The sequence below is a fragment of the Culex quinquefasciatus genome, chromosome 1, assembly GCF_015732765.1.
Source record: "Culex quinquefasciatus strain JHB chromosome 1, VPISU_Cqui_1.0_pri_paternal, whole genome shotgun sequence".
NCBI lineage: Eukaryota > Metazoa > Arthropoda > Insecta > Diptera > Culicidae > Culex > Culex quinquefasciatus.
This window is the reverse complement of record NC_051861.1, coordinates 113,498,621-113,513,107: the sequence shown is the minus strand read 5'-3', so window position 1 is coordinate 113,513,107 and position 14,487 is coordinate 113,498,621. Positions and strand designations below refer to the sequence as shown.

General features: G+C 37.8%; 1 protein-coding gene and 1 long non-coding RNA gene across 3 annotated transcripts; both read left to right on the top strand.

Annotated features, from left to right (window-relative positions):
• Window positions 1–4,500: 4,500 nt before the first annotated feature.
• LOC119765251 lies at window positions 4,501–6,070 on the top strand. The gene is made up of 3 exons (XR_005276597.1): window positions 4,501–4,642; window positions 5,182–5,280; window positions 5,527–6,070. It is a non-coding gene; the product is annotated as an uncharacterized LOC119765251 (long non-coding RNA).
• Window positions 6,071–8,347: 2,277 nt separating this feature from the next.
• Window positions 8,348–14,117, top strand: LOC119765250. 2 transcript variants are annotated; one of them, XM_038248730.1, is made up of 2 exons: window positions 8,348–8,782; window positions 8,927–14,117. In XM_038248730.1, the coding sequence occupies exons 1-2, from the start codon at window positions 8,705–8,707 to the stop codon at window positions 13,601–13,603; spliced, it is 4,755 nt and encodes a 1,584-aa protein (XP_038104658.1). In that variant the 5' UTR covers window positions 8,348–8,704; the 3' UTR covers window positions 13,604–14,117. The 2 variants fall into 2 exon arrangements, with proteins under 2 accessions (XP_038104658.1, XP_038104659.1); XM_038248731.1 differs by having other exon boundaries at window positions 8,348–8,911; window positions 9,056–14,117.
• The last annotated feature ends 370 nt before the right edge of the window (window positions 14,118–14,487 follow it).

The following is a 14,487-nucleotide window of genomic DNA, read 5'->3' as shown; positions in this document are numbered from 1 at the left end:
GAGACCCTCGTCGAAGTACTGCAGCTTCCATTTCCTTCCGTAGGACCGGCTGCTCCTATCTGGTACAGGGCTCGTCTCCCGATGCTGTACCGGATCGCTTGGTGATCGCTATGGGTATAGTCCTCACTCACCCTCCAGTTCATGTCGGCCGCCAGTCGCGGACTACAGAACGTAACGTCGATAATGGACTCACGACCGTCTTTGCGGAAGGTACTGCTGGTTCCGCGATTCGCCAGCCTAACGTCTAGCTTTGCCAGAGCTTCCATTAGGCTATGCCCCTAGCATTGGTGCATCTGCTACCCCACTCGACCGCCCACGCGTTGAAGTCACCTCCGATAACGATCGGGCTTCGTCCGATCAGTTCATCGGTCAGACTATCCAGCATCTGCTGAAACTGCTCCAAGGTCCATCTTGGGGAGCATAGCAGCTACAGAAGAAGGTTCCGTTTACTTTGGCGATCACGAATCCTTCAAACGCCCTCGAGACCACTTCCTGTATGGGGTACCGCCCCATCACGTGTATCGCCGCCATTCTTGCTGTATCCGCGGCCCAGTTTCCGTTGTCGTGAGGAACTCGGTACGGTTCTGCAATAATTGCCACGTCACACCCCGTCTCCGCGGTCGACTGCCACAGCAGTTGCTGTGCAGTGTCGCAGTGATTGAGGTTCACCTGGGACACCTCCACTACTTTTTGACCGAGGCCAGCTTCTTGTACACCGGGCAATTAAAGCCACCCGTCGCATGGCTATTGCCATCGCCTTCTTTACAGAGCACGCACTTCGGCTTATTTTTGCAGTCTCTTGCCATGTGGCCTTCTCTACCACATCTTCTGCAACTTTTGGTTCGATCGGGACCGTCGCAATTTCTCGCCTGGTGGCCGAAACCCATACAGCGGAAACACCTCGTCATCTGCTGGGTCACTCGAGGAACAGGCCTCAGTGGGCACACCGACCACCCTACTTTGACCTTGCCGGCTTCCAGCAGCTTAGACGCCGAAGGCGTCGATAGTCGGATCGACGCAATTTGCGTGCCGCCGTAGGCTTTCCTCAACCGGATTGCCATCGGTGTCGTACGGTCATCCAGAAGAACGATCAGCGCATCTTCTAGCTCTTCCTCCGTCGTGATCTCGTCCAGGTTCCTGCACTCAATCGTTGTCTCCGGCGATAGCGCCCTTACCTTCGACTCGTAGCCTACGGCTTTCTCGACGAGGGACTTAAAAGCTGAGCTCTTGACCGCGGGGTCATTCTTCAGCTCAAAAAGCATCGCTCCGGTCTGTGTGCGCCTGGTTTTAACCACGTTCTCGCCAAGCTCCTTGAGTTCCGGATCGGTTCGTACTTTCCGGAGGAGGTCTGCGTACGAAACACCTTCCTTCACCTCGACCACCAAAGCCTCGCCTTTGTTACGCTCCTGCGAAACTTGGGGTTTTGGGTGTCCTCGTTCTGCTTCCCTTTTTTCTTCCGCTTCTTTTTCTTGACCTTCTCCCATTCCTCCTTCCCTGGGTCTGGTTCTGGCTCCTTCGCTGGGTCCGGACTGTCTCCATTCCCCTGCTTCTGCTTCTTTGCATCCTCCTCCTCTCCAGGCGTTTCCCTGTCCCTTTTAGAGCCTGGGCCGGGCGGCGTTTTCGGTTCTTTCTCCCGTAGCGCCTCCTCCTCCAGTTTTGTGTTCAGCGTTTCTTCGGCTCTTTCAGCTCTGAGCTTCAGTGAATTCCGCGTCACCACCAGCGAGCTGTTTTCGCGCTCTGCGGCATTCATGGCTGCCTTGACTCCATTCACCATCTGCTTGATTCTGGTGTGGACGTTGTTTTTGTCCTTGATGAAATCAAAGAGTTCGTTAACCCTCCTTCTGACCTCCTGCAACGCGGTCCTTCCGAGCAGGACTCCGTCCTGAGGGTACTGCCGGCGAAGTTCAACAAGGATGACTTGGGAGTCTCCTCTCCAATTACTCCTATCTGCTGACTCGAAGCAGCCGCCTGGTTCAACACTGGGGATCTCAACACCTTCCCGCTTCCACGGAACGCGCTCGCCACTCCGCCTGCTGTGTCGCCGCCGTTTGACTCGCCTCCTGCCATTTCGACGTTTGCGTCCTCTTCTACCTCCGTGTTTTCCGATGCTTGGGGCGCATCGGGACCCTTTGTTGGTTTGTTTCACTTGTCTTCATTTTGAATCCCACGAGTCGCTAGGGAAATACGGTCCGCTGCGCCAGTGCCCTGCCGTGACGCAGTAAGGGCAAATTACGTGTGGGGTTCGCCCCTGTGCCCCACAGGCTCCGTTATCGACTGGGAATTTGTTGAACCCCCCCAGCCATGCATCCCTCGACACGGGTCGCGTCACATCTTGGATTCGGGGTTTGGTGAGGTTTTGGGCTAAAACACTTATAGCGGCGTTCGATCGCTTGACAGAGGTGTTTACGGACCCATGTGGTTTTTTCGAAGAAATTAAACAGAGCCCTTGTTCAATTCCGCCACGTCCTAGACATCCTCCCGCTGCTGGTCCGGGGGCGATGCAATGAATGTATGCAATCGCCGACAGCTATCCGCCAACTGCAACCCGCCCGGTAGCTGGCAGCTAAGCTCCGCAGGGACCCTCACCTGTCCCCACGGTTCACGGGTGTGTATGTGTATGTGTATGTGTGTATGTGTATGTGTGTGTGTGTGTGTGTGTGTGTGTGTGTGTGTGTGCATGTGTGTGTGAATGTGTGTATCAGGATATTGCGCATTTCTCGCAAAACCATGCAAGAGGACCAAAGTCAAAGGGTGCACAAACCGTCGTCCACCCTGCTCACGTTGCCGTCGACGAGATATTTTAATTTATAATTTGTCAACATTTTGAGCAGAACGATCAAATTAAACACATTTAAAACAATCGGGGCGGGTTTTCCTTTTCTTTTTTTATCGACACCAATAAAACATCATGCTTTGAATTCTCTTGTTTTATCAATTATTTGGATAAAAGTTTGCATAACAATGGTAAAAACTGTGTTATTTGATGAATTTTCCAACAACTTTACTTTCAAACTGATTTGGAGGCTGTAGTCATTGCCAAAACAATTCAATAAAATATGAGTATTTACCAAAAAAACCCGATTTAATATCACCAGAGGTGAAATAGAGCCTTTCTTACAAAATGATGAAACTCCGAGAAATATTTTGGTGCAATTATTTTTTCAAAACCATAATGATACCATCCAGTGAGAATTTTACCAAAAGCTTCGAATCTTTTAAGGCTAAACCTCAGATGCCATTTTTTTTTTAAATTTCAGAAGTACATTATTTGTCGCAAAACATTTAAATTTAATTAAGAAAAACATATTGGATTGACATTATTAGAAAAAAAAGTGTACTCAGTCTATAATATTAGTCTATGATTAACTTAAAAAAATATGTATCGCTATTGCACTTTGTCGATCAATTATGAGAAGCCAGAAAAAAACACTTTCATGCGCAGCGTAAAACGCGCAAGCGTAAAAGCGCTGGCGTTGAAGCTTCGACTTGACGACTTGTCGAGCTTTCGAGCGAGAACGAGCCGAGACTTCAAATTTGATGTTCAGTATATGATTTTGTATAAATCCAAAAATTTAATAGGAAAAAATAGGGTAAAAATAAGACGAAAAACACTAAAATCGCTATATCTCTGGAAATACATTTTGGAAAAGCTTCAAATTTTGGGCCCAAACAGTTTATAGCGCATGTTTTCGAATGGCTTTTTGTTTGAAACTGAATTCTTTAAATTTGATAGTGTTATCTATAAAATAGTCCAAAAAATACCTCCAAAAATGGCTTTGACCACATTTACTGGTCGAAAATTGTGAATCGAAAAATAAAATGTTCGTCTCCGACCTCATGGCTACAGATCTGGCTTTTAAAAATTGTGGGTTTTACGAGCGGTTTTCCAGTGATGGAAGACACAAATTTTTAAGAGCGGATACAGACATCGGCCATGTATTTCAGAAAAAGAGCTCTCAAAAATCAGACTTTGAGTTCCGGGTTTCGGGCCAAAATTCAATCGAAAGAACGCATCTAAACCTTCAATTTAGTAATAGGATTTTTTCCTGGGACGAATCCTAGCCGTGCACGAATTTTTTTAGATTTCTGAAAAAAGCGTTTTTCCAAAAGCAAACCTTAAACCTTTCTTTTGTAAGAAAGGCAAAACAAAAATCTGGTGAAACATTTCACTGAAACATTTTATAAGCAAAGCAACACTTTGAGCTCGTTTGAGACCTGAAGAATTTTAGTCCAAATTTGTGCGATTTATAAGCTAAAACGAGTGTCCGGGATTCGAAGCACAACAAGTCAACGTTGAAATGATATGCTATCATCAAAAGTGTCCAGATTTAGAATCATGACGTCATTGGCAAATTTGCGAGCATAAGCCAAAAGTTAAAGAGAGCGAGCGCGAATGAGTCAAGTCTCTCATTCTGCTGGTTCGCTCGTGAGAGTTTAGCCAGTGTGACTAAGTAAGTGCCGGGACAATCGGCGCACGAAGTTAGTCTCGTTCCACATGTCGAAGGGTTTGTCACGAAAGATTGCAGAGTGTGGCTATAGATAATTTAAATCAGTGTGTGGAAAATCTATCAATTTGAGCGAGCTGTTGATAAATCTCCAATCAAAAACCAATACTTTGTGATTTGCTCCTTGGAAAATACCAGTAAGTGCTACTAAAGTTGAATTTTTATTAATCTTTTTTGGATGACTCACTGTTGCGCTAGACGAGGTTAAACGCGTTGCCACGCGTATCAACGCGATTTGATAATTTCTTCTTGGTGTGATTGTTGTTTAAATATTGAGCAGATTCCGAGAATTTAAACTATGGAGTCATTTTTAAATGATGAAGTTCATTTAAAAATAACTTTGAGAACAGCATTTGATTCCAGGACCTAATGTTGGCATATCAACAATTTGGGCTGGTTTTGCCACTTGTGTTTAAACAAAGTTATGAAGCAACATTTTGAGTATATTTGCAGGGCAACGTTACTTTAAATTACAAAATAAACTATTTTACAAATCGAACGAAATGGAGAGATTTACTAATTTCAAACGTTTGGTTTGTGATCATTAGCCACAGAAAATTCAAAATAAATATCCTATTTCCAACAATGTTCAAATCTTACAAATTCACCCCAGATTACAGTACAAGCTCACGACAGTGTTGATACTATTTTTTTTTAATTCTGTACTTTATTTCAGGCAAAAAAAAAGGACATTCGACGCTTCATGTAAACAACAACAAACGAATTAGAGGCCCAAAACCGTATCCTGAGAAGAGTCAAATTAGTAACTAAAAAGGTAAGTACATTTAAAGTTGTTTGACATTGATGTTGCGTAAGTTTTTCGTTGAAAAGAAAAATGATATTTAAGAATCAAGAGTAACCTGTTGAAGTCGCTGAAAATAATAATTTGGGACTTTTTCAAATTTTGGGCTTCCCGTCAGTTCGAACCCTGTGGTGGAAGGTTCCTTGGAGTAGAAAGTGGTTTGGGTGCTCTGTGTGTTCACGTTACTTATCTGTTATTTGTAACTTTTTGTCTTTTTAGGGAAAAGTTAGGATCTTCTAAGCAACATCAACAAGTCATCAATATCGTCTAACGGACCACGGCCACGATCTATCATCAAGGCAAAGGTCTGGATCTCGCAACGTGTGACCAGCAGACAGACTGTTTAAGAAATTATAAAAAGGTAATTATTTTTAAGGCATCGTTAACATCATGGTTTCCTTTGTTTGAGTTGCATTCAGAAAGCAAAAATCATTTAAAAAAAAAACCTTCCTCAAAGTGAGGAAAAAGTGAGTCCACCCTTAGGTGGTAATTGCCTTCCTCACATTTGCTCTGGAAAAAATCTTTTTTAATTTATTTATTTTTATATAACCAAAGCTTATATAGAGTTAGAACTCTAAAGTAACTCTAAAGAATTGTACCCGAAAGTAACATTTGAGATGGGCGTAAGTAATTTAAATATTTGTGAATTCTGTAATTTAAATATGGCTGTATCTCGAAGCCGTTGCATCCTCTCAAATTAGTCATGGATAAACTTGTAGGAAATTGAACGGGCTTTCTGAAAAAAATACACTGAAAGAAAAATACACGCCACTTCTACGAGATTTTTTGATTTTATGTTTTAAAGTTAAATTTTAAAGTGATGTCACGATTTTTTTTCGTTCAAAATTTTTGAGGAAATAGTCTAAGATGTTACAAAAAGAGTCCTTAAAAATGCAGGATGGTTGTCTCTCCTAAAAAAAATCATTTACTTAAACTGTTTTTTTGAAAAGTGGTCTAAACGTCAAAATTTTCAAAAACCGATAGTGGGAATCGATTTTCCAGAAAATTTTACATAAAAGTCTCCATATTGACTATTGACCTATGTCGAATCCTTGTTAAGATATAGCGATTTTAAAATTAAAAATGTTAAAAAATAGTTTTTTTGGTGGTTTTTGGCAATCTGGAGAATCGATTCCCACTACGTTTAGACCACTTTTCAAAAAAACAGTTTAAGTAAATGATTTTTGTATTTCATCATTTTCTCATTTTTTTTTAAATCCTGCCTAAAAAAGTGTATAATAGCACTTGAGAGCTCATAACTCTTGATAGGGATATCTGTCACTCCTTCCGATTCATTTGAGCTCGTCGGAATGGTCACTTTTGAAAAATTTAAAATATGACGGGGTTTCTTACAAAAATCACCTTTTAACAATCTTCCGGACTTTCAACCAGTTCAACATCCACCACACATACCGATATTTGCTCAGAATTCGATTCTGAGTCGATATAGATACGTGAAAATTATAATAGCTTTGGGCGAATAAAAACTTGTTGCTTAATTTTCGCAATAAGCGCATATTTTAACTACAGTTTTGACCACAACATTGTGCTCCTGACCATATTGTACCGAGAATTTCCTAATTTTTGTAAATGTTTTCTTTTAATAATTAAAAATTCTTATAATATGTATATGTATGTATGTCGATATGTTTTAGGCAACAAACACCCGCATCTTTTGAGCCATAGAGAAACATGGTCAAAAAATCTGCCGCCGAGTTATGAATTTTTGAAAAAATAGTGATTTTTGGAAAAAATTAAGTTTTATGCAAAAACAAGTTTGACATTACTTTTTAATGCAAAATTGAATTTGCAATCGAAAAGTACTTTACAGATTTTTTGATAAAGGGCTCCGTTTTCAAGATACAACCACCGAAAGTTTGATTTTAGCGAAATATTTGCAGTTTTTCAATTTTTAAAAATAGTGACCATGAGTGACCATTTCTAAAAATAGTTTTTTTGAAAAGTTCAGAAAATTTGCTATAAAATTGTCTAAGAGACATTGAAGATTGGACATCGGGTTGCTGAGAAAGAGCCGCTTTAAGAAAAAGAAACACGAAAATTGAAAACCACCAAAAAAACACACCATTTTCTAATGACAATATCTCAGCAACTAATGGTCCGATTTTCAATGTTGATACATGAAACATTCGTGAAATTTTCCGATTTTTTCGAAAAAAATATTTTGAAATTTTTTAAATCAAGACTAGCATTTTAAATGGGCGTAATATTCAATATTTGGCCCTTTTAAAATGAACGTACAGAAAATCAAAATTTTTAAAATCATTTTTTTACATTAAAAAAACAGATTTTTTTTAAAACTTGTTCTATCAAAGTCTTAGTCAAGACCTGGAATAAGATGATTATAAAAAAATCCTACAGATTTTTTAACGTTTTTGATGGGTTATAACGAGCATTTCCTTGGCTTGTTACACTTGCCCCACTTTCCCCTAAATGAACTGAACTATTAAAAAAAAATATATATATATATATATATATATATATATATATATATATATATATATATATATATATATATATATATATATATATATATAAAAATCTTCTTTAAAAGTGCTCAATAGATCCGCCCTTCCAGTTGTGGATCAGTTCTTATTCCTAAAATGAACTTACCTTTTATTTAATATGTTCACAAGATACGGTTTCGGGCTTCTGATTCTAGACCTCCGGGCACGTTTGTTGTTGTTTGGTCGAGGTGCCAATTTTTATGTCCTGAAATGAGTCACAGAAGTTGAAAACCCACCGTGCTGAGATCAACATTGTTGGTATTTCAAAGGTGTATGCATCAAGAGCAAAAAAGTGATCGTTTAATTGATTAAACGGCAAAGTTTGAGAGGAAAACAGCAAAAAAAAAAAAAAACTTTAGCGACCAACTTCGCTGCATATATATATATATATATATATATATATATATATATATATATATATATATATATATATATATATATATATATATATATATATATATATATATATATATATATATATATATATATAAAAATCTTCTTTTAAAAGTGCTCAATAGATCCGCCCTTCCAGTTGTGGATCAGTTCTTATTCCTAAAATGAACTTACCTTTTATTTAATATGTTCACAAGATACGGTTTCGGGCTTCTGATTCTAGACCTCCGGGCACGTTTGTTGTTGTTTGGTCGAGGTGCCAATTTTTATGTCCTGAAATGAGTCACAGAAGTTGAAAACCCACCGTGCTGAGATCAACATTGTTGGTATTTCAAAGGTGTATGCATCAAGAGCAAAAAAGTGATCGTTTAATTGATTAAACGGCAAAGTTTGAGAGGAAAACAGCAAAAAAAAAAAAAAAAACTTTAGCGACCAACTTTTTTTTTTTAATCAATTAAACGATCACTTTTTTGCTCTTGATGCATACACCTTTGAAATACCACCGGGAAGATCCGGACAAAAACAAAATAACATTGGAACAAGTTTACGACACTAAGGTTGAAACGAAAAATCAAAAGAACTTCTTAAATTTGTTAACAAATTTTAATAACTACTTAGACATAAGGAAAAAGTTCAACCCCTCAAACACTGCCGGATTCTTCCAAGGGAGCTTCGAGGAGATCGACATAGAACTTGCTAAGGTTGAAACGAAAAATCAAAAGAACTTCTTAAATTTGTTAACAAATTTTAATAACTACTTAGACATAAGGAAAAAGTTCAACCCCTCAAACACTGCCGGATTCTTCCAAGGGAGCTTCGAGGAGATCGACATAGAACTTGCCATTTTCACCAATGCAAAATGCGATTTTACTCCTTCAAATCAAGCAGAACTAAATCCGCTGCTCAAAACAAACGACGAAGGAAGGGCTTTTCAAATTGAGCCAAGCGTTGAAATGATTGAAATTTTAAGCAAAGACACAAAAACGAGTGAAATTCTTCAAAATGAAGGAAAAGACGACAATGAGCAAAATTGTAAATCGATCGTTGAAGATTTTTTCAAGTCATATAAAATTTACTACAACCAAGTAAACGAAGAAGAAGTGGCGGAAATCACTATGAAGGAAATTGGCACTGAAGATCCAGTTTTATATCTAATGTATCATGATTCGATGCAGCAATATTGGAAAGATAAGAATGAGGTTAAATTTCTCACAAAAGAGTGCGATTTTCTAGAAAAAGCCAAACAGAAAGTGATCGAACGACCGAAGCTTACAAATCTCACCGAAATTGGTTTCAAATCATCGCAGCGATTTGATTTGGATTTCAGCGCAGAGTCATTCCAAGAGCTTGGTTTCGATACAATTCTAGCTGACAAACGAATAATCAACGTTAGCAGCACAGTTCCAATACTGAGCTATGCTAAAATATGCCAACATTTGAAGCTTAAATTTAAACTATCACTTGCCATTGTAGATTTTGATCTAGATGGAGTTGATAGTGGGGAAATTTTATCAATGTTTTTAAAATCAAACGAATTCAAATGTTTGATTGTGCGCAGTTCTAAACAAGTTGCAGAGTTGAAACAATCCCAACTGGGAACGAAACTGGCCGAGTGTGGAAAATACATCATTTTGATCAGTGAAGCTGCGTTGATGTCGGGGTTGCCTCAAGTACAAGATTTGAGAATTAATTTTGCGGATCTCACGACGAACTGCCAGAGTTTTTTGATGGATAGTATAGCCAATTCAAACAAAAAAGGCCAACTCGCCGGGGAAGAAACTAAAGCTTTACAGCCTCTGGAAGTGAACACGTTACTTCCATTCAACAACAAAATTATTTCATTCCAGGGCAGACTGATAAAATTTGTTGATCTCATTCGAGCATCTGATAAGAATGGGTCGAATGACCCTGACAGATTAATCACTAGAGCGATCTGGCTACATTTGCTTGGAAATAATTTTTGTGAAATAGTGCCTTTAGAAAGAAAGCAAGTTCCATATTACATCGGTCGTCGTTTTAAACGGTTGAGAAAGGTGAAAAATTTTCAAAATCAAGAAAAAATTGTGATCGTTCAAAATGATTGCATAACTGTGATGTCGGAGTCGGAATTGGAACCGTTGCGAGAATCGGAGTCAAAATATCTTAAATTTACTGACTTTATGGCTTTGAATAGTGAAAATTTCGAAAAAACTCAAAAAGATGTTGTGATAATCTCAGAAACAAAAGAGCACTTTGATGAGATTTGCTCTCGTCATCCATTACGCAATGTTCACTGGTTCAAGCAGCACGAAGATCATTTTTTATGGCAATGTTCTTTAAACAGTGTCGCAAAACTGCGTGATGCATTGCAGTACGATGATGAAGAGTTTCCTTTGGAAAATTTTGAATCATTTCCCGAACCAGTGATGATCATAGCTGATGAACCTGGAATGGGAAAATCCACCTTGATGACCCAACTTGAGCAACAAAAGGAGATTTCCAGTCTTTCGATGGTAATTCGAATCAATTTATTTGATTACACTTCAATATTTCAAAGCATGAAAAACAAAAATGTAGAATTTGAAGAGGTAAAAAGTTTCTTGCTTAATGTGCTGCAAATGGCCACGCCAAATTCAAACAGTGAGAAGAGGGTGTTTGAGCAAGTCTTGTTTGAAAGTTTCTTGAATCATAAAAATTTGGTTCTCTTAGTTGATGGATTTCATGAGATAGCTCCCAATTATGTCAAACCAGTCTTAAATTTTCTAAACACTGCCAAAGAGCACGTTAAGAAGCTGATAGTTACAACACATGACAACAGTGCAAAGAGTAAACTTGAAAGCAGTTTGAACGTTTTTGCGCACTCGTTTGTTCCATTCACAGAAAACGATATTCGTAACTTTTTGGAAATGTTTTGGAAAACTAATCTCACAGACGCTGAATTGAACCAAGCTCGATTCGAAGAATTTGTGACTGCAATGTTAGAAGAGTACACGCAAGCCGATTTTAATGGAAAAAGCTTTATAAGCACTCCTTTGCACATTGAAATGATTGCAACATGTCTTCAAAGTTTGTTAGAAGATTACATTAAAACTGGTAGTTCTGACATCTTAAAGAAGCTTAGAAAAGAATTCAATTTGTGTTCTTTATACGAAAATTTCATTAATATAAAGTTTAATAATATTTACCTAGAGAAGAACTTGAAAATTCATCCATCTGGAGTGATATGCACTAAATATAAAATCCATCAGTTTGAAGAATCGCATACAAGACTTGCTTTGTATGCCATATGTGATGAGAATATTGTAAAAAAATTACTTTCAAAAGAAGAGTTTTATAAAATCAAAACAGACATCGAAAAAATAGCAACTGGGAAGGAAAAACGTGGTTTCGTCAGTCGAATAGTGGATGGAAAGCCACATTTCACTCACTTAACATTTGCCGAGTTTTTTGTCGCAAAAGCTGTCTGGAAATGGCTGAAACATTATTCGTCTGATCAGCAAGACGTAGCAAAAGTTTTTCTGGAGAATTTAATTAGAAACGATGAACGACACATTTGTCAACTTATTCATGATATTGCACTGAGTGATTCTACTCAAGCGGAAAATGCAACAGATTTAGTGGATCTGGTTTTAGGTAAACTTAAGAGCAGTTTTTTGAAGAGGCAAAGTTGGACCAACGGGAGAAATTCTTCCGATTATTTACTAAGTGTAGTGGAACATTGTTTGATTAATCCCCCTGACGCAATGCTTAATGCAACATTTAATTTGTTAACAGACGATGAAAAATTTAAACTTTTGAATTCTTCAGCCAAGATGGGTTATTCAAAGCTAGTGCGTATTTTAGCCACTCAATTAGGGACGGATTTTCTCAAGAAAGCTTTTTCTGAAAGGGGTGAATGGGAATTTTCACCGCTGTACTTGGCTGCCAGCAATCATCATTATGAAATTGTAAAATCTCTTGTGAGGGATTTTCACTTCGATGTCACATGGCTTGATGAATGTGGAGATTCTTTTTGTTCCTATTTGCTTCAACATGAGCAATATGGTTCAATTTTGAACCTCATCAAGATAGGACTCTACGAACTTGGCAAACCATACTTTAACAACAAATGGCTTCCCTTATATGATGCACTGAGCCTCGGAAAAATACCGCAGAATGTAATTGAATTGCTGCTGGAAGTCACAGACGTTGACTTTTTCAATACAAATTATGTTTCCAAATTCAATTTTTATTTGCTCCGTTATGATCTGTCATTGACTAAAAAGTTTTTGGATAGGGGCTTTTTTCTTAGACAGTCCATAATCAATTTGCGTGGAGATCAAATCATGCCTGTTAATTTGTTTAAATGTTCATTTAATGGTGATTACAAATGTGATGCCTTCAACCGAGTTTGGATCGACCGAATGCGTTTTTTGTGTGAAAACGGCGTTGGATTCGATACGAAATTACCAACAAGACTTACAGAAATTCATTGCATTTTGAAGCTATTCAAAAACGCATCATTGGACAGGACCGATTGGAAAAACAAATTATTGAAAGGTTTGATAACCAGTGAAAAGTGTAACAGAATATTTTTGCGTATCGATTTGTATAAGATTCGTTTGGATTTTGAGGGTAAAACTATTTTGTTAAATGAAATCATGAATGATATTGCTCAAGAGAAAATAAGGCAACGCTGTAAGAATGGATATGAGTCTAATGAAATATCGAGTAAGGAAAAAATTTTGCGTGTTTTAAATTTGGCTTACCTCTCCAAAACTACGGATCATGTGAAAAATATTGTTTCAGAAGCATTTATTTTTTTGTCAGGAGATAAAATTGAAGCACTTTTAAATGTGGAATTGGGAAAGGAATTCTTAAATCCAGCATTGCACAAAGAAATATCGTCAATTCTATCAAAACTCATACATTTCATGACAGATTTGTGCACGAAATGGCGCAACATTATGGCTGCAATTGAAAATGACGATCTAGATGGAATTCGCGTTGAACTTGAAAGCCTTGATTCCAAATTGCGCAAAACGTTAATAAATAGTTGGGACGATGAATACGGATCCCCTTTGCATTTTGCTGCTTATCGTCGTAATTATCAGATAACAAAGTATCTTCTTGAGAATGGAGCCAATCCAAACAGTAGAACTGATTTCAATTGCACACCTAAAAAAATGCCATTTGATGAAAATGTCAACAAAATAATAAAACGAGGGGCAGTCACTCCAATGTTCATCGCCGCAGCCAAAGGTGACTTGCCAATAGTTAAGTTGCTACACGAAAAAGGAGGTTGTATTAATGCCAAAACTTACAGCAATGGGTACACACCTTTAGACGTAGCAGAAGCTGCTGGCCACTCTGATGTGATTGAGTATCTAATTGGAAATGGAGCTGAACGACGTGATTAACTTATCCAATTAATTTCTGAACGCGAATCTGACCCTGATTTCAACTGATACAGTCTTTTTGTTCGATTTGATACAGAAAGTAAAATTGAACTTAAATTGCCGATAATCACAAAATAATATTTTTTTGGTGTATTTCAGTTCTTTTTTGAATTTATTTATTTCAGAAAAATGGTCAAAAGTACCACAAAATAAAATTTCGTTGCATGATAAATTCAAAGAAAGATTTTTTTTCTAAACTTTGAACGAAGCCTTGATTTATCGCTTTCCGTAAAAGATTCCTTGATCAGAGTTAAAGGACAAACTTTAAAAAATTGCCTTGGGCTAAACCTTCCAAAGACAGAAAACATCTGCAGTACCCAGAAAAAACTATTGGAGGTGCAATTTATAGTGTGTAGAAACTGCTAGTAAACATACGTTTTAAGATAAATTGTATAAAATTGCTAAGACAGATATTTGTTTAAGAGGTCTTAGATTGTAAGTAGCTTTATAAATAAAAAAGAAAACCTGTAAAATATCACCAAATTTTTCTTGAATCCGAAATTCATCTTCTTTCCTTACAGTATAGTGTCACAGTGAATCAAAGAGAGCAATTTAGATTGGTACGATGGTTTACATAGGAGGGACTTACTCGCGTGCACAATTAATGTTACACAAACGTGCATCATTTACTGAACCTGATTGATGAAGAATACATGTAGGCAATATGTTTAGAGAAAGGGATAAACACGAATAAATTTTTAATTAATTTGCTCAAAAGTTTCAAAATTTTACTACAAACTAGCAGATCAAACTATAATGAGGAACATTTTCGAGCTGGACATTCCGGCTTCGTGTGGGAAATTCTTCCACCAGATTGAGCAGCATCGTTCGAAAAAGGAAACGGA

Coding starts and splice junctions, on each gene's coding strand:
- LOC119765250 (XM_038248730.1), top strand. CDS start 8,705: ATGCATACACCTTTGAAATACCACCGGGAAGATCCGGACAAAAACAAA. Junction 8,783..8,926: donor AACAAGTTTACGACACTAAG/GTTGAAACGAAA, acceptor GAACTTGCTAAG/GTTGAAACGAAAAATCAAAA.